Here is a 23,537-nt window from a genome sequence, read left to right as displayed (position 1 = left end):
ATTTTTTTCTGTGCATGGTTCTTATATCAGAGCTGATTGAAAATCTGTATTAACATTTTTATTTTTTACAGAGTCATATTAAATCAGTAGACTCAGGAGAAACTAACATAGATGGAGCCATAGGTGAGTAGACCATGGTACATTTTACATCTTTGCTTAAGGTATTCTGATATTATGATTTTGTACATGTAAATAGACATCTATAATAGTTAACTGTATTTCTAGGACTGATGGCATCAGAAGAATTTATCAAGATCACCCTGTCGACTTTTGAAGCAGTGATACAGTATCCTGTTTTATTGAAAGACTATTGCTCTACGGTCAGTTCTGGCAATTTTGGAGAAAGATACTTCTTTGTTTACTTGGTAATTCTGTATATGAAAAGACTAGTTTACATATGCTTGGTTCATATATGTTCCTCACATGAAATAACCATTGAGAAAAGTTGTCCCTTGACAGGATGAACATAAGAAATCCCCTTCTTCCTTGTTGACTTGTTTTTGGTGGTTCTTTGCTCATCATTCTCTTTCCCTTCTGGTCCACAGCTTACCCCCAGTGTGCTCCTTCTTACTCCTTGCCTGATTATTGGTTGTAACCAACAGTGAAGACTCTTAGAACAGAGTTTTTCAACCTTGGACTATGGGCACTTGGCGATGGACAGTTCCTTGCTGCGGGGGATGTCCTGGGCATTGTAGGATGTTTAGTAGCATCCCTAGCCTATACATAGTAGATGAGGGTAGCACCCAGTCCAGCCCCACTCGGTTGCAACAACCAAAAAGGTCTCTACACATTGCCAGATGTCTTCGGGCAGTGAAATTGCCCCCATTTGAGAACCTGTGCCTTAGGGTGATCCTTAGGTGAGCTGAGTGATGACTTTAGACGAGGGAGGAAAGTTTTGTGACTTCGTTCTCATCAGCAGAAAGCAGTCAAGAAAAGGAGCCAGGTAAGACGAGCACCACAGCATTCATTTTCGTATTCTCTCTCCTGGTTCTAGGGGTTGACTTAGGTCAGCAAGGCAGTTCTCACTCAGGGTCTTTCAGGAGGTTCCAGTCAGTGGTGCCTGGGGCTGGAATCATCTGAAGGTCACTTCCTCACACGTCTGCCTCCAGCTGGAACTCTGCAGGCATCGCTCTCCATCTCTGTGGGTCTCTCCAGCAGGGAGACTTCAGGGTGGCCCAACTTCTTACATGGCAGCTTAGGACTTTAATGATACATTCTCAAGAGAGAGGGGATAATTATTTTTTGAGGGTAGGAAATGTCTACCAGCTCTTTATGGTTGTTTTCTTTTCAATATATTTTATTATGAAATAGAAAATACAGTGTATTAAAGTGTGTGTAGTTTGATGACTAGTTGAAAGCATGATGACTAGTTGAAAGCAAGTGCCCAAGAAATCACCACCCAGTTAAAAAAGAAAAACAAAACAGAATGTTACCATTCTGAGCCCCAAAGTCCCCTCAGTCACAAATCCTTTCCTCCCTGGAGAGGGGACCAGTATCCTGCCTTTCATAATAATCATGCCTATGCATTCCTTTGTGGGCCTGTGCCTGTATTCTTAAACAATATAGGCTGGTTTTGCCTGCTTTTGCTATTTGTTTCCACACGGTGTGTATTCATTTGTGACTTGGTTTTTTTTTGCTCAGTGTTTGTAACGTCCATGTTGTTAAGTATCTTTGTGCTTTTATTCTTCATGAGTGTATAGTGTCCCATTGTAGAAACCTGAGTATATGAATATATCACAATTTACTTATTTATCCTTGATAGACATTAGGCTATGTCTAGTATTTGGCATTTACAAACAATACTGCTATAGATATTCTTGTTTATGTATTTTGCTCCACATAAGCATGCATTATTTCTGGGGTACATACATAGGAATGGAATTAGTGATTATAGGAAATATGCAAACTCAGTTTGTCTAGAAAGTGACATTGTGTTTTCCAGAGAGGTGGTGCCAGTTTACTTTCACGCCAGCACTGGAGGACCTCATGTCCTCATTCTTCCCAATTCTTGTTATTTCAGCCTTTTAAATGAATGGGTGTATAGTGATGTTTCACCATAGTTTAAAATTGTATAGTCAGGACTACTTATGAGGCTGACTGGTTTTTCAGATGTTTACTGGCCATTTGGGAATAATCTTTTATGACGTGCTTGTCCACATCTTTCTAAGATTTTGGTTTTCTTCTGTAGTTTTTCAAATTTATTGGCATAAAGAAGTTCGTAGTATTTTCTTACCAATTTTTCTTAGTGTTTGTGTAATCTAATAATATATTCTTTAAAAATATTTGCTATTTACTGTTATTCCTTCTTTTTCTTTTCTTGAACAATATAACTAGAGGTTTCTTAGTTTTACTAACTTTATCAAAGAGCCATCCAGTGTTCAGTTTTGCTAATCTCCTACATACTATATGTTTCTTTTCTATTTTATTAATTTCTGTTCTGTTTACTTCCTTTCTCCTTTCTTTGGATTTATTCTGCATTCTTTTTCTAACTTTTTGAGATAGTTGATTTTTAAAGATATTTCTTGCTTTCTAACATATGCATTGAAGATCGTGTCTACCTCCTAAATACTGCTTTAGCTGTATTCCACAAGTGTTGGTATGCAGCACTTTTGGTACCTTTCAGTTAAAATATTTGCTTTCATTCATGGGTTATTAAGATAAATAAATTTTCAAACATATGGGCACTTGTTAGTTTTTTTTTTTTTTTTTTTTTTTTTTTTTTTTTTTTTTGCGGTATGCGGGCCTCTCACTGCTGTGGCCTCTCCCATTGCGGAGCACAGGCTCGGGACGCGCAGGCCTAGCGGCCATGGCTCACGGGCTTAGTTGCTCCGCGGCATGTGGGATCTTCCCGGACCAGGGCACGAACCCGCGTCCCCTGCATCGGCAGGCGGACTCTCAACCACTGCGCCACCAGGGAAGCCCTGTTAGTTTTTTTTTAATAATTGATTTCAGACTTAATTGCATTGAAGTTAGAGAAATACTCTAATTTCAGTCTATTGAAATTTATTAAGACTTGCTTCATAGTCCATTACAAAATTTTTTGGTAGATGTTCTGTGTGTGTTTGGAAAGAATAGGTATTTTGCAATTCTTAGGTGCACTATTCAGTTTTATGTCTGTTAGGTTAAATTTATTAGTTATCTTGTTCGAATCTTTTCTCTCTTTATTAATTTTTGTCTGTTTGTCCTAGAAATTACTAAGAGAAGTGTTTCTAAATCTCCTTTAAGTCTATTATGAATTTGTTTATTCTTGTGTAGTTCTGTAGTTTTTGTTTTATCTATTTTGAAGCCATATTAGGTGCATGCAAATTTAAAATTATTATGTCACTTTATGACCTTTTTCTCATTGTAAAGTGACCTTTTTTTTCTAGTAATGTTTTTGTCTTAAGATCTGTTTTGTCTCAGCTTAATATAATCATACCTGCTTCCTTTCTGATAGATCTTCTCTCATTCTTTTCCTTTCAACATCTCTCTGTCCTTATGTTTAGATCTGTGTCAAGTAAATATCATATGGTATTTAAAAAAATCTAATTTGACTTTTCCCTGGAATATATACTCCATTTACATTTACTGTAATTGTTAGTATATTTAGATTCATTCCACCATCTTCTTTCAAGCTTTGTCATACATATTTTCTCTTTTCTCACTTCTACTTTCCTATCTTTTCTATTGGCTAACTTTTTTCTGAATTTTTTTTTCTCTATGTAAGGTTTGGTAGCAAAAGCTGAACTTAAAAAGAAATGATCTTTTCTTTAAGTAAAATACATGCCATAGCCTACTCAACTCCATTTAGTCCTCTCATGATATATATGTAACTTTTGCCTGATATTTTAAAGTCTGTCTTGTTTCTCTCTCTTTTTAACTCCCTTTTGTTATGAGATGATAAAAGAATACTCATTATTACTACTATAATATGATGTTCATTTGCCTTTGCCCCCATATTTACTACTTTTTTTGCTTTTCTTTCTTTCTTACTTCTCACTCCTTCCATCTGGGTTCACTTGTTTCTGACATTCATCCTTCACAGTTTTCCTTAGCTTTGGGTGAGCTGGTGGCAAACTCTTTGTCTGATAAAGTCATTGTTTCTTTTTTTTTTTTTCCCCCAAATATTTATTTATTTTATTTGGCTGCATCGGGTCTTAGTTGCGGCATACGGGACCTTTTAGTTGCAGCATGCGAGACCTAGTTCCCTGACCCTGGATTGAACCCAGGCCCCCTGTACTGGGAGCACGGAGTCTTAACCACTGGACCACCAGGGAAGTCCCAAAGTCATTGTTTCTTGAGGGAGATTTTTTTTTTCTGAGTGTTGAATTCTAGGTTGGCAGTTACTTTTGTTGTTGTTTAGTACTGTGAAGATACTATTTCATTATCTTATGTTCTGGATTGTTGCTATTGAGAAGTTCACTGATAGTTGGTTTTTCCTGTGAAGATAATCTGTCTCTCTGTTCCTTGTTTCCTTTTAAGACTTTATTTTGGGGGGAGGGGGGAGGGCCTTTGGTTTCTGTAGACTCACTGTGTCGTAACTAAATATGAACTTCTTTTTGTTTATTCTGCTGAGGTTTCTGTGTACTTTTTGAATCTGTGGATTGTCCTTTTTTCTTCAACTTTGCAAAATTCTCAACCCTCATCTCTGCTTATCTTCTGTCTCCCCTGCTCTGTCTCCTTTTAGCAGATCAGATCCCATGTATATTAAACTTTCTCAGTGTATTTTCTATACTTCTTACTGTCTTTCTGTATATTTCACCTTTTTCTCTCTCAGTGTTATATTCTGGTTAATTTTACTTTGTTTCTGTCTTTTGTGTTCAGTCTGGTGCCAAATACATCCACAGTGTTTTAAATTTTGGTTGTTTTTCATGTGTAGAAGTTATGTTGCCACTAGAAATTCTGCTTGTCTGTTTTATTCAATCTACTGTATTGCTTTTTATAATTTCCTGTTCCTTATAGTTATTTCCCAGTTTGTGCTTTGTTTATTCACATTTGTTAGATGTAGTTATTTTACACTGTCTCGTAATTTCAGTGTTAGAAGACTGTGATGTGATGTGGTGTCTGTTATATCTTGCTCATATCCACTTCGTCTTGTTTTCTTGCACACTTTGTTAACGTTTACTGCGTGTTGGTCATGGGACTTGAAATCTGTTTGTGGGCATTCCCTCAAGCCTAGTGTGGATGTTCCCTCCTCCAAGAGGCTTCATGTTTGTTGGGGCCCTGCCAGTCAGGGCTACCTCAGACCACGATCATCTGTACCCAGTGTGAAAATTCCTGAGACTGTAGGTCTGAGAGGATAACTTCTCAGGGCAGCCTTCTCAGCAGCTCCCAGGAGTGTGAATATATGTGGAGGGGTTGGTGACTAGATCTGGCTTTCCTAACTCTGAGGGTGTCATGCCCACACCCGCCCCAAAGTGCCCAGCTCCGTGTAGAAGACTCCCAAAACTCCACACGCTGGACAGATGTGAACTCAGACCCCTGTCTCTCTGGTCCCACTGGCGTCCATTGGAGCCTTGTGTATGTGGTATTGGTAAATGCCTCCAGAGCACTATCAGTTCCATGCTCGGTATGTTCTACTCAACTCTGTAGTTAAGACTTTCATTCAGAAATTGGTAGGAAAGCTCCCCCACTGCCTTTTCAGGTCTTAAATATTTTAAGGTTTTGTTTGTTTATATTTTATCTGGCAATTTTTCATTCTGAATTTTCAGTGAGAGAATTAATCCAAATAACCATACCCACTATTGCCAGAAAGCCTGTTTGTTACGGTCACTTTCTTAGCAATGATTTTTCAGTCTTCCATTGAGATACTACTTGCTTGAGTGTTGCTTATTGATTCTTTTCCTTAATGAGCAGTAACCCCATGTACAATTTGTTAAGATCCAGTATTTACAAATGTCTATACTTATATTTAATTAAACATTTAATTAGTTTACTTTCTAATCATGAAGTGCTACCGTAATAATCATTGAAAGGACAGCCTGTGTTACTATAGGAGAGCTATCATTGTAACTCATGGACTTCCTAAAAAATATTTTTTTAATGCTGTAACTCATGGGAAATCCTCTAATTACCTCTTCTTGAGCATGACTGGAATATATGAAATTGAAGATCCAGCACCGCAAAGGGTATCACATTGTTGGAAATGTTAGCACAAACGATATTCAAGGGTACTGGTCAGTACTTTGTTCTATGGAAATGGTTACATGCATTTAATTCTTGCTGAGCACAAATACTTAACTCACATTTTTTCCCATAATTTGGATCATGTAGTGCCTCAGAGTTGGAAATTATCAGTGTGGCTTGCAGAGCAGTTAGAAATACCATAATGATTTGGTTTGTACGGAGAGTTTGTTCCCATTCATGGTGGTTTCAAAAAAAATGTTATTAATAGCAAAGGGGAAAATAAAGATGATTCTTTATTAGAAATTTCTAACAGTAATATACATAAGTTGCCTAAAATATAATCTGTTTAAACTTAAAAAAAAGCCGTAAAAGCTTAAGCCATGGCTTTAAGCTAAGCCATAATACCTTTTTTAATGAAAAGCCTGTCCTTTTGTAAGTTGTTAAACTGAAGGCTCGAGGCTAATAAACAATGAGTAGTTTAACTTGAATGAAACTAAATTTTTGAGTTAGTACCAAGAGTTGGTGAGGATGTAGAGCAAATGGAACTCTCGGAAACTTCTAGTGGGAATGTAAGTTGGTACAATTCCTTTGGAAACCTGTTTGGTAGTAGCTACTTAAAGTAAACATAAATATATTATGACTCAGCAATTTCACCTATAAATATACATTCAGTAGAAATGCAAGCATATGTTCACCCATATACATATAGAGGATGCTCATAGCCCCAAATGGGAAACTTTCCAAATGCCAATCAACAATCTAATGGATAAATAAACTATGGTTTGGTCATACAATCGAATACTATGCAGCAAGGAAAATGAATGATCTGGAGTTACACTTAAGAACATGGATAAATCTTACAAAGTTAATCTGTGACAAAGATAACAAATATGAAATAACATGATCCATTTGCATTAAGTTTAAAAACAGAGAAAACTAATCAGTTACAAGTCAGGTTAGTGGATACCCTTGGGGGCAGTTAAGTGTTTACAAGGGGGCTTTGTCCAAAATGTCCTGGAAGTGCCTTTTAAAAAAAATTTTTATCTGGGTGCTAGTAATTATGAGTGTGTTTATATTGTGAAAGTTAACTAAGTTATATACTTAGGATTTGTACATCTTTGTGTTACGTTAAAAAGTTTACATAGGTATGAAAAATTTTTTTCTAATAAAAAAGTGTTTAGAGCTTAATGTAAGCCTTTTTTTTAAGCCTATTTTTTAGAGGCTTTTAAAAAACAATTTATTTTATTCATTTTATTTTTGGCTGCATTGGGTCTTCATTGCTGTGTGCAGGCTGTCTCTAGTTGCAGTGAGTGGGGTCTACTCTTGGTTGCAGTGCACGGGCTTCTCATTGCAGTGGCTTCTCTTGTTGAGGAGCACGGGCTCTAGGGGCGCGAGCTTCAGTAGTTGTGGCACGCGGGCTCAGTAGTGTGGCTCCAGGTTCTAGAGTGCAGGCTCAGTAGTTGTGGTGCACGGGCTTAGCTGCTCCGTGGCATGTGGGATCTTCCCGGACCAGGGCTCGAACCCATGTTGTCCCCTGCATTAGCAGGCGGATTCTTAATCACGGTGCCACCAGGGAAGCCCAAGCCTATTTTTTAAATGAAGTTAATTGATATGGCTTAGCGTATCTATGTATGTATCTATCTATCATTGACATGGACTTGTATTCTGTGTTAGTTTCCTGTAGCTGCTATAAGAAATTACCACAAATTTAGTGGCTTAAAAAAACACAGATTTATTATTTTAGAATTCTGTAGGTCAGAAGTACAGAATGGGTCTTCAGGGCTACAAGCAAGATGTCAGCCTACCTGTGTTCCTTTTAGAGGATCTAAGGAGAAAATCTGTTTGTTTGTTTGTTTTTGGCTTTTCCAGCTTCTAAGAGCTGCCTGCATTCCTTGGCTTGTGACCCCTTCCTCCATCTTCGAAGCTGACAGTGTGTAGTACCTTCACATCTCTCTCTCCCCTCTCTCTCTCTCACCTCTGCTTTTGTTGTCACATCTTCTTCTCTGACTCTGGCCCTCTTGTCAAGGACCTTTGATTTTACATTGGGCCCACCTGTATAATCCAGGATAAACACCTCAAGTTCCTTAACTTAATCACATCTACAGAATCCCTTTTGCTGTGTAAGGTAACAAATGAACAGGTTCCAGGGATAAGGGTGTGGACATCTTTCTGTCTACCATCATTATGTCTACCACAAATTCCTATTTTTTATCGATGGCTTCATTACTATAATTATTTTGGTGCTCTAATTATATCAGATTTGGCCTTTCAAGTTGGCTCCTCTGTCCTTGTGACATACCCTCTCATTTTTTGAGTGAGTTTTTACTTTGTGTCACAGCAAGATATTCTTGCCTCAGTTTGTAACTAACCTGACCTGGCTCTGGAATCAGTCATTTCTTTGAGGAACCCTGGTTCCCTTTCGTGGGAAATGGCTTTAGAGACCACGATCAGGGTGCCAAGTGTCTCCTCTCTCCTGGGATGTCTTAGCTTCTAGACCCTTCCAAGAAACAGAGCTAGGAAATATATATATGTAAGTACACGTATGAATACACACAGGACACACTTGTATGCATACTTACATATACATGTACGCACACGTAAGCATGTTTTGAAATCATGAGTTCACATCAGTGTCTTCAAATCCAGTTCATTCCCACACGGTTCTTTCTTGCCTTGCCCCATTCCATATTTTTGTGTCCTTTCTTCCTTTGTAAAAATTCTGGCTTCCAGCAACATCAGCACATTTCCTCATTTGCTTCATGTTATAATATGTCTGCAATTGTTGCAGAATTGCTTTACCCAAACCAGTACGAAAACAAACCTCATGAAATCAGGATTTGTTTGCAGAATCCCCCCGCCCCCATCTCCCAGATGTCACCCAAGCAAGGCCGGGGTGTACAGTCAATACTTGGATTAGTCCCCCGTCTTCCCTTTTAGTGTGGTCATATTGAATAATATTCATTTGAAATATAGTTGATTTATTTTCAGTTTGCGTTCAATTTTAGGTTTTCTTTTCTTCCCTTCTTATGCTTTTTTTTTTTTTTAATGTGGTACGTGGGCCTCTCGCTGCTGTGGCCTCTCCCGTTGCAGAGCACAGGCTCCGGACGCACAGGCTCAGCGGCCATGGCTCACGGGCCCAGCCGCTCTGCGGTATGTGGGATCTTCCCACCCCGGGGCACGAACCTGTGTCCCCTGCATCGGCAGGCGGACTCTCAACCACTGCGCCACCAGGGAAGCCCCCTTCTTATGCTTTTTGATTTTATTTTTTGAATATGTGGAAGGTTAGCATGCTTCCAAAAGTAAAAACTGTTAAAACAGACATATTCAGAGCAGCATCACTCCCTTCCCCTCTCCTCTTCCCCTCCACTTTGTCACCATTCCATCATAACCTCCCTACTCTTATAGGTAACCAGTCTCATTTTCTGGCTTGTCCTTTCAGTGTTTCTTTTTGTAGAGATAACGTTTTCTTATTTCCCCTTTCTTTCTTATACAAGAAGTAACATACTATATTTTCTCTTTTGTACTTTGCTTTTGCATTTAGTATGGATACTGGAAATTATTCCATCTCTTTCTTCATAAGAGCAGTGTAGCACCCCGTCATGTGTGTGTATATCATAGGTTGTTCAACCCATCTCTGATGTGTGGACATCTGGGTAGTTTCTAATCTTTTCAGTCACAGACAAATAACCTTGTGCATGTGCAACCTCCTTCTGTTGGAGGTGTCTCTTCAGTGCAAATTCCTGGACTGTGGGATCAAACGGTAAATGCATATGTAGTTTTGCTAGATCCTGCCAGAGTCCCTTCCACATGGGTTAACTATTTTGCTTTCCCACCAGCAGTGATCAGAGTGCCTGTTTCTCCACAGTCTTGCCAATAGTGTATTGTCAAACTTTTGAAATTTTGCCATCCTGATGTGGCCTTGGGAATTCCTTAACATCTTTTTAGGCACTTAATATTGTAAAGAAGATTTAAGCAGTGTTGTGTCTAGTTTTTATAGTTAGTTGTTCTCCTCAAAAGGGGCATTCTGAACCATCTGCTCTGCCATTAGCAGTGGTAGAGGTCATGTCCTAGGCACGTTTTTCCTGTACACCTGACAGTACCTTGTGTGGGGTAAGGAGACTGGCAGTTGGTGTGAACATGTTAATTGTTGTGCTGTCAGATGTACCAGATTTTTTTTAAGGTCTACTGAAATGAAGGAACTGATGATTAATTTTCAAAGGTAGAATAAGAATTTTAGTTGAGTGCTTAGAATAGTAAACTTCCATTTTCAAATTATTTACTTCCAGCAGTAAAATTTTTTTTTAATTAGGAAAAAAAGCACCCTCTACAAAAATAAGAGTATAAAGCATACTTTCATTATAAATGATTAAGGTTTAGAAATACACTTTCCATAGGTTATAAGATTGTTGCTTTATTCTTTGTGAAATAAGAAAATTTGAATGTGGGTACGTGGTTACTTACAGTTTAAAGCTGGTGAACTTCAGTATCTCTCATGTTCAACATTTCTTAAAATGGAAAATAAGTTTTTAAAATTATAAACAAATCATCATCTTGGGCATCAGTGGCTTTGCTTAAGAACAAATGAAATATGGTTTAGCACGAGTGTAATTTACATGTTTCAGTGCATTTGTGATTGTTTAGCTTGAATGTCTTAGAGCTGTCTTTAGCATCCCTAACTCACAGACATTCATTTCTTCTGGGCCATGTTGTTGAGGACCATTAGTAATAATTAATGTGCATATGCAGACACATGTTTTTTGAATGAGGGACCCAGTTTTTGAGCACAGAAATAAAAAAGTCCCTAGACCTGGGAATCTGCATTTTCAAAGAGTTCAAAATGACTTTTTATGACATGTCCTGAAATGACCTTTAGCACATATGAATATCTTTATTTAAGAAAGCAATACCACTAGCATTATTTATTTATTTATTTATTTATTTTTTATTTATTTATTTTTGTGTGTGTTATGCGGGCCTCACTGTTGTGGCCTCTCCCTTGCGGAGCACAGGCTCCGGACGCGCAGGCTCAGCGGTCATGGCTCACGGGCCCAGCCGCTCCGCGGCATGTGGGATCTTCCCAGACCGGGGCACGAACCCGTGTCCCCTGCATCGGCAGGCGGATTCTCAACCACTGCGCCACCAGGGAAGCCCCCACTAGCATTAAATATTAAAATTCCTTGGATTGCTCCATATAGGTATATTGTCTCTGCAACTAAAAAAAGTAATGAATGGTGGAATTTTATGATAGAGAAAAGTCATTAATGCAGGGACATTGCATAGAGTTGCAGTGGTATTTATTTAAATGGTGTACATGTTGTTTATAAGTTCTGTGGAAGATTCTAGAAGGGGAAGGCACTGATGAACAAATCATCTAACTTCACAGCAGCAAAAGGGCTCTCAGTCTATTGTCTCAGATGTTCCAGTCTCTTCTTTTTAACAAGGAGACCTAGTACCAGGAGCAAACCGTGCCAATTTGAAGGGTTAGAAGAGTTTCTCTGTCATAAGCTGTATCAGATTTTTTTTTTTCCCCCAAAGCCTTTTCTGGCACCTGGGTCCTAAGGCCTAGGTCCCGCCCGCCCCTGCGTAAGCCCCACCCCCACCGAAGCCCCGCTCCCAAAGCCAAGGCCACTCTGACTTGGAAGTGATTTGGTAAAGAGAGTTTTTAGGTTTTTGTTCTTTTTTCTTCTTCATTGTTATCTATTTTATTGCCATTTGGCATTGGGTTGTCATTAAAGCATACCATTTTCCTTGAGGACACAGTGAGGGTGGGGGTGAAGGGTAAGCTGGGACGAAGTGAGAGAGTGGAATGGACATATATACACTACCAAATGTAAAATAGCACAGGGAGATCAGCTCGGTGCTTTGTGACCACCTAGAGGGGTGGGATAGGGAAGGTGGGATCGAGATGCAAGAGGGAGGGGGAATGGGGATCTATGTATACATATAGCTGATACACCTTGTTATACAGCAGAAACTAACACAACATTGTAAAGCAATTATACTCCAATAAAGATGTAAACAACAACAAAAAAAGATACACGCAAAAAAAAAATACCATTTTCATGTGACTTCTCAAAATGCAGATTGAGGTTCATCATGGTTCAGACCACACTCCCCAGGTGATATTTTTGAATCACACATTCTGCAACATGATTAATCGATAATCATTCTTTGTATTGGTATTGAAACTGCATGACCTCAGGTGAGATTCAAACACAGCCAAAACTCAGACTGGAACTAGGACCCACTGTCTTTTAATTGAAGTCGCACACCTGAAGCTCAGGTTCTTTATGTCTCAGTGCAGAAGGAATTCAGTGAGAGGCGAAATGATATGTAAGAAGTAGATTTATTGAGAGAGATACACACTCCACAGACAGAAAGCAGTCCATCTCAAAAGGCGAGAGCAGCCCCAAAATACAGGGTGGTTAGTTTTTATGGGCACAGTCATTTCATAGGCTAATAAGCAGGAGGATTATTCCAGCTATTTGGGGGAAGGGGCAGGGATTTCCAGGAATTGGACCACTGCCCACTTTTGGGCTTTTTATGGGTGGCCTCGGAACTGTCATGGCACCTGTGGGCGTGTCATTTAATATATGCTAATGTATTACAGTGAGTGCATAACGAAGCTCAAGGTCTACCGGAAGTCGAATCTTCCAACGTCTTGGACCTAGTTGGTGCTAACCAGTTTTTGTATCCTCAATGGCTCTGTCATTCTTTTAAATTTGTGCCCTGCCCCCTTCCTCCTGTTTCTGTATGATATAGGATGCAAAATTTCTTAGGCCCTAAGGGAACTTATCAATAGCTACAATTTTAGATAAAGATCAGTGGGTGTTAAAGGAAGAGAATAAAAATGAATACATTTAAAAAGTGTGTTTGGAAGAGAGAATCCTCCATCTCTGCACGGATGCGAGGGTCTCATTATGTGGAGGGAAACCTCCTCCTTTGCAGGTAGGCGCTCCTCTCCAGGAAATAGGGTCTGGTGGAAGACAGAGAAAAGTTGTCGCCATGAAACATCTTCCTGGCCTTTTTATAACCATCAGGATCTGTGTGGGATGGTGTTTTTGTAGGTAGGGATCTAGGAGTGGCCTAGAAGCCTGGATGAACAAAGGGGCTGGGGGTGGCAGGGTAACTAAAATTTGCATGAATAATGAACAGGCAATGGGTGGTGGGTGAGATAAGAGGGAAGGAGGGAGGAGCCAAGAGGGGGCCTGGAAGAGGCTGGCGACAGGGCAGGAGCCCAGAGCTTGTGGAGGGAGAAGGTTAGGGAAAAAGTCGAAGTTGCAGGTGATAAAAGATGACTAAAAGGGTGTTTCGTATTCAATTTTAAATTGTTGGTGTTGCTGCTATAAAATCTGCTTCACTTCGCACCCTCAGTAAAGCTTGCTACATACTGAGAACTTAGGAGACTTCTAATCCTGAAGAGGGGACTGTGTGTTCCGTCTCCACGTCAGCATGGCACAGTGAGAAATGTGGACATTGATGAAGGCCACCCCGGTGTGAACCAGCAGAGGCTGTTACTCAGAGCTGCTGTAGCACGGGAGTCAGCACCATCACTTGCCTTTGGCAGAGACTCCAAGGCTGGCAGGGGGTGTAAAAACTTTAGGGTGAAAAAGAGGGAGGGCTTAAGGTGTGCCCTGATTGCCATGGGGGGACTGGAGTCAAGCTAATGAGAAACAGAGAATCCTATGTGGTTTGGATAGGGGAGCATATTTAGGTTTCTCTGCTTGGTCTTGAGTCGAAGGGGACACAGTACAAAAAAGAGTGAGGCTGGCAGTTATTGACCAAGTCCTAACCATTCTGAGCTTATGGCTGCAGCTGTTACAATGTGGCTTCCATGCTGTTTTCTGCAAAGGTTGTGGCTGGAGTCCTTTTGTCATAAATAGTCTGATCACTGTTCATCTGTATATTCAGACTCTTGGAAGCAAACATTAGGAGAAGGTGAAAAGCAGATAAAATACTAGAGTCAGTGAGGTAAAAACTCAAGCATTGGCAATGAACCATGGAAAGTAAATAAGCCCTTGCACATTCTTATAAATCTTGGAGAGGACACTAGATTTCTTATAGCGAGCAGGGCTAAGGCTTTTCCTTTTAAAGCTCAAAGTTTGGGGTGATGGCAGCTGACAACTAGGATACAAAATCAAGTGAGTTTTTTTTTTTTTTTTGAGAAATTAGCATTCTATAGGACAAGTACCTTTTACATTTCAAAGTTTTTTTTTTACATCCTATTCATATTAATGGAATAAATTAGTATGAATAGAGGTATAGCAGTGATATAAAAATGGACACAGAAAAGACTTAAGTATTTTGTTTACTCATATATTCATAATAAGTGCCTTTTGCAAACCACCTGTTTAAATGGAGCACTGAGGATACACTAGGGTGCTAGAATCAGGCCCTGCTCTGAATTGGTTCAGTGTTGGTTGAGAGGAAGGGACCCATATGGAAAGCAAAGATTGGACCGCGTTAGTTGATTGGACTGTGTTGGTGGTATGCATGGGGCATGCCGAGAGCCCTACTCAGTCTGGCAGGGTCTGGAGATGATTTTTTAGAGGAGGCAATTCTTGAGCTAAATTTTGAAGGCACGTAGGAATCAACTGCTGATGGGCTTCTGTGGGAGGAGTGGGTATTATAGGCAGAAAAAAATCACGTATACAAAGGGAGAGGAGTGTGAAATGATTTCATAAGTCATTTTATGGTTTCTCCCAGTATTATTTCGAGAAACCTAGCGTAATTTACTTGAAAGTACTTAACCTTTCACAAGAGGTGTGAAGTTATATGCATGAGTTAGTTGTTTTTTTCCTTTTTTTAACTGAAGTATAGTTGATTTACAATTTTGTGTTAGTTTCTAGTGTACGGCAAAGTGATTCATATATATATATATATATACATACACAAATATACTTTCTCAGATCCTTTTATAGTTTATTACAAGATATTGAATATAGTTCCCTGTGCTATATAGTAGGTCCTTGTTGTTTATCTGTTTTATATATAGGAGTTTGTATCTGCTAATCTCAAACTCCTAATTTATCCCTCGCCACCCTTTTGCCTTTGGTAACCTTACGTTTGTTTTCTGTGTCTGTGAGTCTGTTTGCATGAGTTAGTTTTAATCTCTGTCCTAGGAGAGGTCAGTTTATATGTGAAGTACACTTTCAGGAATACATCCTCCAGGGGTGATTAGTTAGCATTTGAAAGACTCTGATCAGAAGTTCACACTTGTGAGGTGTCTTTATCTTGATGATACTTTTGTTAGAAAGATTTTTTTCCTTTGGTGAAATTAGTCCTTTTTGCAAGAGATGTGGATTGGCTAGAAATATTGTACAGGTGGCCCACCCTTGGAAGGGTTCAAGAATCCACTGAGCCCAGCTGGTGGTGTTCTTGGCATTGGACTCATTTGTTCCTGTGTTTTGTATGCTGGAAGCCTTGGGCAGTCTGCCGAGCTTTGCGGACTCCTAAGAATGGTGTTTTTAAATGCATAAAGCAAATTAAATAAAATGCTCAGGGTTATATAAGAAACCATTTGTAGTGAAATATAGTTGTCAGAATATTTTTTTAAAAAAATTGGGAACAAAAACAGAAATACAGTTCAATGGAACAGGATAGAAAGCCCAGAGATAAACCGACACACGTATGGTCACCTTATCTTTGATAAAGGAGGGAAGGATATACAGTGGAGAAAAGACAGCCTCTTCAGTAAGTGGTGCTGGGAAAACTGGACAGCTACATGTGGAAGTATGAAATTAGAACACTCCCTAACACCACACACAAAAATAAACTCAAAATGGGTTAAAGACCTAAATGTAAGGCCAGACACTCTCAAACTCTTAGAGGAAAACATAGGCAGAACACTCTATGACATAAATCACAGCAAGATCCTTTTTGACCCACCTCCTGAAGAAATGGATAGAAAAACAAAAATAAACAAATGGGACCTAATGAAACTTCAAAGCTTTTGCACAGCAAAGGAAACCATAAACAAGACCAAAAGACAACCCTCAGAATGGGAGAAAATATTTGCAAATGAAGCAACTGACAAAGGATTAATATCCAAAATCTATAAGCAACTCATGCAGCTCAATAACAAAAAAACAAACAACCCAATCCAAAAATGGGCAGAAGATCTAAACAGACATTTCTCCAAAGAAGATATACAGATTGCCAATGAACACATGAAAGAATGCTCAACATCATTAATCATTAGGGAAATGCAAATCAAAACTACAATAAGATATCATCTCACACCGGTCAGACTGGCCATCCTCAAAAACTCTAGAAACAATAAATGCTGGAGAGGGTGTGGAGAAAAGGGAACCCTCTTGCACTGTTGGTGGGAATGTAAATTGATACAGCCACTATGGAGAACAGTATGGAGGTTCCTTAAAAAACTACAAATAGAACTACCATATGACCCTGCAATCCCACTACTGGGCATATACCCTGAGAAAACCATAATTCAAAAAGAGTCATGTACCACAATGTTTATTGCAGCTCTATTTATGATAGCCAGGACATGGAAGCAACCTAAGTGTCCATCAACAGATGAATGCATAGAGAAGATGTGGCACATATATACAGTGGAATATTACTCAGCCATAAAAAGAAATGAAACTGAGTTAATTGTAATGAGGTGGATAGACCTGAAGTCTGTCATACAGAGTGAAGTAAGTCAGAAGGAGAAAAACAAAATACCGTATGCTAACACATGTATATGGAATCTAAGAAAAAAAAAACTCATGAAGAGATTAGTGATAGGACGGGAATAAAACACAGACCTACTAGAGCATGGACTTGAGGATATGGGGGGGGGGAGGGTAAGATGTGACCAAGTGAGAGAGTGGCAGGGACATATATACACTACCAAATGTAAATTAGATAGCTAGTGGGAAGCTGCCGCATAGTACAGGGCGATCACCTCTGTGCTTTGTGACCACCTAGAGGGGTGGGATAGGGAGTGTGGGAGGGAGGGTGACGCAAGAGGGAAGAGATATGGGAACATATGTGTATGTATAACTGATTCACTTTGTTGTAAAGGAGAAACTAACACACTATTGTAAAACAGTTGTACTCCAATAAAAATGTTAAAAAAAAAAATTTGCCCTGCTCCTGAGCCCAAGTAACCATCGTTACTGTGGTTCCAAGAGCCTTTTCCTGTGTGTGTTCTCCTCTGTGCCCCCAGATCACTTCGAGCACCCTTGGAGCTGCTCCTTTATTTTGCAGCAGTCCCCTTCTGTGAGCGAGTACGTGTGACCTCCAGAGATTTGGGGCCGGAGGCTGAGGCTAGAACTTTGCTTCATGTGTCATCTTGAGACAGTCTCTCAATTTAGAGTTCCTTTCTCATCTCTGACTGAAATGTTGCAAATTATATGTCTAGATGATTGTTTTAATTCTCATGTAAATGTTTTCAAATTAAATTCAGAGTAAGTTACTCTAAATATTGCAAAAAAAAAAAAAAAGCCTAAGTTATCGCATGGATCTCTAGGCCTTTAAATCTAACTTCTGGCAGCTATTTAGTTTAAAGGCAATGGCAGCAACAACAATAAAATACACCCCAACCTCTTCCATGAAACGCTGGCTTATCTCCACCTCCCAATTTATATAATATTAGTACTTCATACATATGTGTATACATATTTGTAAATGGGCTCATTTCCCTTCTGGCCCTTAGTAGCTGTTAAGTTCTGAGAGTGGTGGTGATAAAATCCCCTTACCTACATATTGTGAGCTCATCTAAATCATTTATTTTATGTTTGTGTGTGTATGTATATGTATTATATACACACACAATTAATGTTTGTAAATGTTGGGATGTGTCAGTTATACAGACTTTTTTTCCCCACATTTTGTTGAGAGTAGATACCCTTCTGATTTGTATGGGAATTTACTGAAATGATTTATTTTCTTTAACTTCCTTTGTTACATTTTCTTTACATTTTTCTGCCTTAAAGGCTACTCCAGGAACTAAAGATGTTTCTTTGCTCTCATCTCCGAAGTAACTAATATTTTAAATGTTTTATTTTCATGTTGTCTTTTTTGCTGGAATCACTGTATATTTAACTTTATGTGAACATTTTGACAAAAGATACATGGTCTCCTTTTTCTTGTTAGGATTTTAAAAACAACAGTCTTTTCCTGAACACCATTTATTATTTCAGTCTATGTAGTTATTGAATAGAGTATAAGTAAAACTAATGAAATTGTTCTTCAGTTTTTATATCCTTTGCCTGGTTTGACTTGCTAAGCATGCAGATATTTTCAGTGTAATTTCATTTTTCAGTTCATGTCTTAATGGGTAGCTTTCGTTTGATAAAGTAGTCAACTGTCACTGGTCACCAAAAATATGAATTAAAGGTGAATAGTCAAATAATGTTCTAAACTTTCTTGTAGTCTTCATTTACGTATTATAAAAAGCATTTTATTTTTCCATTACCACCCTCATGTTACTTCTTCTCAAGGAACGTTCTCAGTTGGAAGGATTAAATTTGTATCATCTTGGGATAGTCTTATTATTGCCCTGAGTTATTCAGAGGAAAACTATGTTAATTAAAAAATTAAATAGTATTATAATTAAATAGATTTCTTCTTTTAAGACTTACGAAATACATTTTTAATACAGAAATTTACATTTAGTATGTATTTTAGGATTATAGGTATTGTTTCAGGATACATAGTGTCATGCTGCCTGTATCATTTTGCAAGTTGATATTTTCATTAAATAATGAAATATAGTGCTTCCCTGATGGCGCAGTGGTTAAGAGTCCGCCTGCCGATGCAGGGGACACGGGTTCATGCCCCGATCCGGGAAGATCCCACATGCCGCGGAGCGGGTGGGCCCTGTGAGCCATGGCCGCCGAGCCTGCGTGTCCGGAGCCTGTGCTCCGCAACGGGAGAGGCCACAACAGTGAGAGGCCCGCGTACCGCAAAAAAAAAAAAAAGAAAAAAAAGAAATATAAATGTAATGATTTATTCACTCTCTTTTCACTCCTGAAATCAGATCTGCAATGAGTGTTTTTAAATATGTTACGTGGAAGCTGAATTGCTGAGTTGTATGCTGTGTTCATCTTCAGCTTTGGTTGGTATTGTGAAATTGTTCTTTCAAGTTAAATACTGATGTACTGATTTTTTTTTTGTGGTATGTGAGTACCTGTTTCCCCCAGTCTTGGTATTATGTGGTTTTCTAACTGGATTTTTGTAAATTGGTATCTGTTTTGTTCTACCTTTCATTTCTGTGATTATTAGTGGAGTTGAGTAGCTTTGATATGGTTACTGGCTATTTAGGTTTTCTCCTTGGGGGGGGCGCTGTTCATGTATTCTGCATATTCATGCATTGTCAGATATAGGGATTGCAGAACTTTCTCCTAGCCAATGGCTTTTCTTCTCATTTTGTTTATGAGGACTCATACGAGTATTTTTCATTTTAATGTCAAATTTATTAGTATTAAAAAAAATTTATTTATTTTTGGCTGCATTGGGTCTTCGTTACTGTTTGCGGGCATTCTCTTGTTGTGGTGAGTGGGGGCTACTCTTCACTGCAGTGCGCGGGCTTCTCATTGCGGTGGCTTCTCTTCTTGTGGAGCACGGGCTCTAGGTGAGCAGGCTTCTAGGTTGCGGCTCGCGGGTTCTCGAGCGCAGGCTCAGTAGTTGTGGCGCACGGGCTTAGTTGCTCAGCGGCATGTGGGATCTTTTCGGACCAGGGCTCGAACCCGTGTCCCCTGCATTGGGAGGCGGATTCCCAACCACTGCTCCACCAGGGTAGTCCCTGTTAGTATTTTCTTTTAGTTTGTACTTTTTAGGTATCATTTAAAAAGGCTTTTCCTACTCTAGTAACACAAAGGCCATTCTCTCATATTTTCCTTTAAGAGTTTTTAACTGTTAGATCTTTAAGCCTCCAGTAATTTTTTTTTTTTTAGCATTATGATATTTTTTTTACCAAATAGACAACTAAATTGTACCTATCCTTTCAGTGAATAGTCTATATGTTTTTCCACTGTTGGTAGTACTCTATCTGCTACTTACTGCATTCCCATATGTATCTGTTTCTAGGCTCTCTGTTCTGTTCCGTGAATCTCTTTGTCTACCCCTTTGCTTGTGCCATCACGTTTATTTCCATCACAGTAAACTTGGAAACTTGAGAAGGTGAACCAAATATGCCTCATGCTTTTTGGAAAATTTTCTATTATTCCTGACCCTCTCCTTTCCAAATACATTATTGAGTCAGTAGGAGGAGTTCATGCAAACCTCGTTGGAATATTTATTTTTATTGGAATTACAGATTAATTTGCACAGAGTTGACCTCTCTGAGGCTTCTCATCAATTACTATATTTTACCTTCATTTATTTTTTTCTCTAACATATAGAGCTGTCTGACCTATGTCATTTTCCTTCTTTCTGAGAAACTTAACATTTCTTGCAAGGCAAGTCTACTGGCAAAACATTTCTTCAGTTCTTGTGTGTGTGAGAAAGTCTTTATTTTTCCTTTTACTCTTGAGGGGTAATTTCACTCAGAATTCTAGTGTGGTGTTTTTTTCCCTCTTAGCACTTCAAATATTTCACTCCAGCATGATGTGTCAGGTAAAATGAACTGAGATCAAGGAGCCATGAGTGTGAAGTTTTATGTTTATCTGGCTAAGAGCCAGGCTGTGTTTACTGTTTGCTGTAGCTGTAGGTTTCAGAGGCTAAAATTCCCCATAATGTCCTTATTTTGTCTCTCCCGTTGTCTTGGGTTTCCCTCATAACTCCTTCTGAAATAAAGCCTGTGTCTTTATAATAAAGCAGCGCTCTGTTGTAATCCTGTGTTATTACACAGAAGTCCTATTGATGTTGTGGTGAGGTGGGGGGAGGAGGGTTCCATAGCCCCTCTGATTTGGTCTCATTTCTCTTCAGAGCCTGTGCGCCTGGGCCGTGAACTTCACAAGTGCTTCTCACCTCACCCCCTTCCCGGTTGGCAGGTGCAGGTGCACATAGGGCCTGAAGGAGGTTTTCTCTCTTCCACTCAGACACACCAGCAGTTAGTCAGTTACCCTTTATGTTTTTGCTCCAACTGCTTTGGCTCCATTGGTGGTTTCTGTTCCTGTTAAGCTATGATTCTCTCTCTTTGCCTGTCTCTTCACTTCTGGGGGACAGCTGGTTTGCCCTGTGACTTGAAGTCTCTGGTATGTCTGAGAAGAGTTGCTGATTTTCAGTTTGCCTTTTTTCTTGTTGTGAGCATGGTTGTGACAGCTTTCAAGCTTTTTTTCAGAAGTCCATCGATGGCTGTCATACTTGTACATATTTTATCTATCTATCTATCTATATATATGTATCTTTCTATGAAAGTCATGATGTCGTAGATACCTTAGAACTTTATTGCTGTTGTAAATGGTATTTTTTTCTAATTATGTTATTTGATTGGTTGTTGTAGGCATATTAGAAAACTATTGATTTTTGTCTCTTCATCTTCTGACAGCCTTGCTTTTTGGACCATGCCTAATTGTTGGTTTTCAAACTTATTGAGTTGGACATGTAGATAATTTCAGTCCCACTCCTCTCTTAATGTGCTCTCTTAAACCTTCAAGATAGATGTTGAGCGTGTTGATAGGGGTTGATAGTGGGATATATTTCTCTTCTTTGCATAGTTTTTGCTTTTGATGTAACTGGGAGTTTAGAGTTCTAAAAAATTCCTTAGTGAAGCTTGATGTCTTTGCTTTGAGTGATGTGATGTCACTTAATGGAAGAGGGTAAACAAAACACCCCTAGTTCTTAGGGTTGTGGTACAAATATCTAGATATAATGTTACGTATAAACTTATTTTGTGGAGTGGAGCTAGAACAGGGTAACACTGATGGACCACTACCCATGTATGGAGATCCTTACCTGTGTAGGGTATCCTTTCATTGCTTTGGACAGCAAGAGGGTGGTGTTGGACCGTGGATCGCTTTTCCTGCCCTTTTGTCAGTGTGGTGAGGAGAGCAAATACACATCTTAGGATCAGGAATCAGTTCAGCTATAAACAACAGGAATTTTGTTGTCACCAAAAGAGTTCACCAAATGAGATAGTAGTTTTCAGAATTACACTGTGGAAATGATTTGTCCTTTCTTCATCATCCATTTTCATTTGGGGGGTAAATTGTTATTTTGGAGTAGGTTGCAAACCATATTTGATTGTGCTCTGTCTTATCTAACTAGAAAATCGTAGAGGTGGTTTGTGTAATGGGTTTAGATCTTTGGGATCTATTTCTAAAAATCACCAAGATTAACTTGTCAGAGTGCTTTGATGTATTTGCAAAATCATGAGGATTATGTATCTCCTTTTCCTCCAACATTTTAAGTGTTGTTTAGTTTAAACTTGACTAATTATCACCAGCTTACATATCTTTATTTGACGGTTCAATGTCAACCCATGCCAACCAGAGTTTGTATTATATACCAAAGTTCGTTTCATAAACTCTGAAGGTTTTGATAAACTACCGTCTTGACAACCATAATGTCATTTTGACCTGAGGACTTTTTCAGATTTAAATGAGCTTGGAGGTTTATTAAATGTCATGCAGAGTTTAAATCCTGGGTAAATTTAGCTGTTGCTTTTTTCCCCACTCCTTTGACTAACGATTCTGTCAGTGGAAAAGGCATGGGTAGTGGTTGATATTGTAATAGGGGTGGGGCGGGCGTGAGTGACAGTTAGCATGTGACCCTTAGTGGGGCGGTTAGATGTCCTGCTCCCCCAACAGTCAGCCTCACAGTGGTCTGCGCATAGCAGAGAGTGCGGTGACAGATGGACCGTGGCTGGCCTTCTCCTTGGGGCCCTCCAGGCCCTCTGGCCTTGGGCCGGCGGGTGAGCTGGGGGCTTTGGGGGCAGTCTACGGGCTGTGTGCTGCAGGGCTCTAGAGCCCTCACCAGGCCGCCCACAGTCCGGGCCTGGCCTTGAGGCAGCTGCGAACCTCTCCCGCATCCCTGCCTCCACGACCTAATGGCGGCGGTGGTGGTCTCCATGGGTCGCAATGCGTGGGACCCGGCCCCTGATTTGGGCAGCCTGAGGGCTGGCTGGGTCCTGGGTGCCTGGCTCCCTCAGTGATGATGGCTGGGCGGGGTCTGGGGACCTGGCCCTGAGGGCGTCTCCAGCTGAGATCTGCCTCCTCAGCTGGGCTGGGTGCTGGCAGGGTGACCAGCCCGCGCAGGGACCCCTCCTCTTAACGAGCCCTGGACCTCGGAGGGCGAAAGTTGAGCCTTGGGACTTTGCCCCTTCTTGTCAGAACAGAGACTAACATTTGTTTGGTGGACGTTTACAGGAACATCGTGACCTGACCTCAGGAACAAGGGATCTGACACCAAGAAGCTTCCAACAACTAACCCCGCCCCTCCCTCACCTTTCCTGTAAAAGGGCTTTGCTCAAAACTTTTGGGAAGTTCAGGGTTTTTAAGGCATCTCCTTGCAGGGCCCTGCAATAAACCTTTGTCTGC

General features: G+C 39.8%; 1 protein-coding gene across 4 annotated transcripts in view; it reads left to right on the top strand.

Moving 5' to 3' along the window:
* Nucleotides 1–23,537, top strand: part of ULK4 (unc-51 like kinase 4) — a 559,443-nt gene that overhangs the window by 192,302 nt on the left and 343,604 nt on the right. For all 4 annotated transcript variants that reach the window (XR_010842631.1, XR_010842632.1, XM_059075830.2 and 1 more), the window contains exons 26-27: nucleotides 72–123; nucleotides 226–320. Coding sequence is in view for 2 of the 4 variants with exons in the window: in XM_059075830.2 (XP_058931813.1) it covers nucleotides 72–123; nucleotides 226–320 (147 nt within the window). In the remaining 2 variants the exon portion in view is untranslated. The remainder of the gene's footprint in view (nucleotides 1–71; nucleotides 124–225; nucleotides 321–23,537) is intronic.

The sequence above is a fragment of the Kogia breviceps genome, chromosome 10 (genome assembly GCF_026419965.1).
Source record: "Kogia breviceps isolate mKogBre1 chromosome 10, mKogBre1 haplotype 1, whole genome shotgun sequence".
Lineage (NCBI taxonomy): Eukaryota > Metazoa > Chordata > Mammalia > Artiodactyla > Physeteridae > Kogia > Kogia breviceps.
Note: the sequence above shows the minus strand (reverse complement) of the source record. Positions and strands in the feature narration are given on the sequence as shown.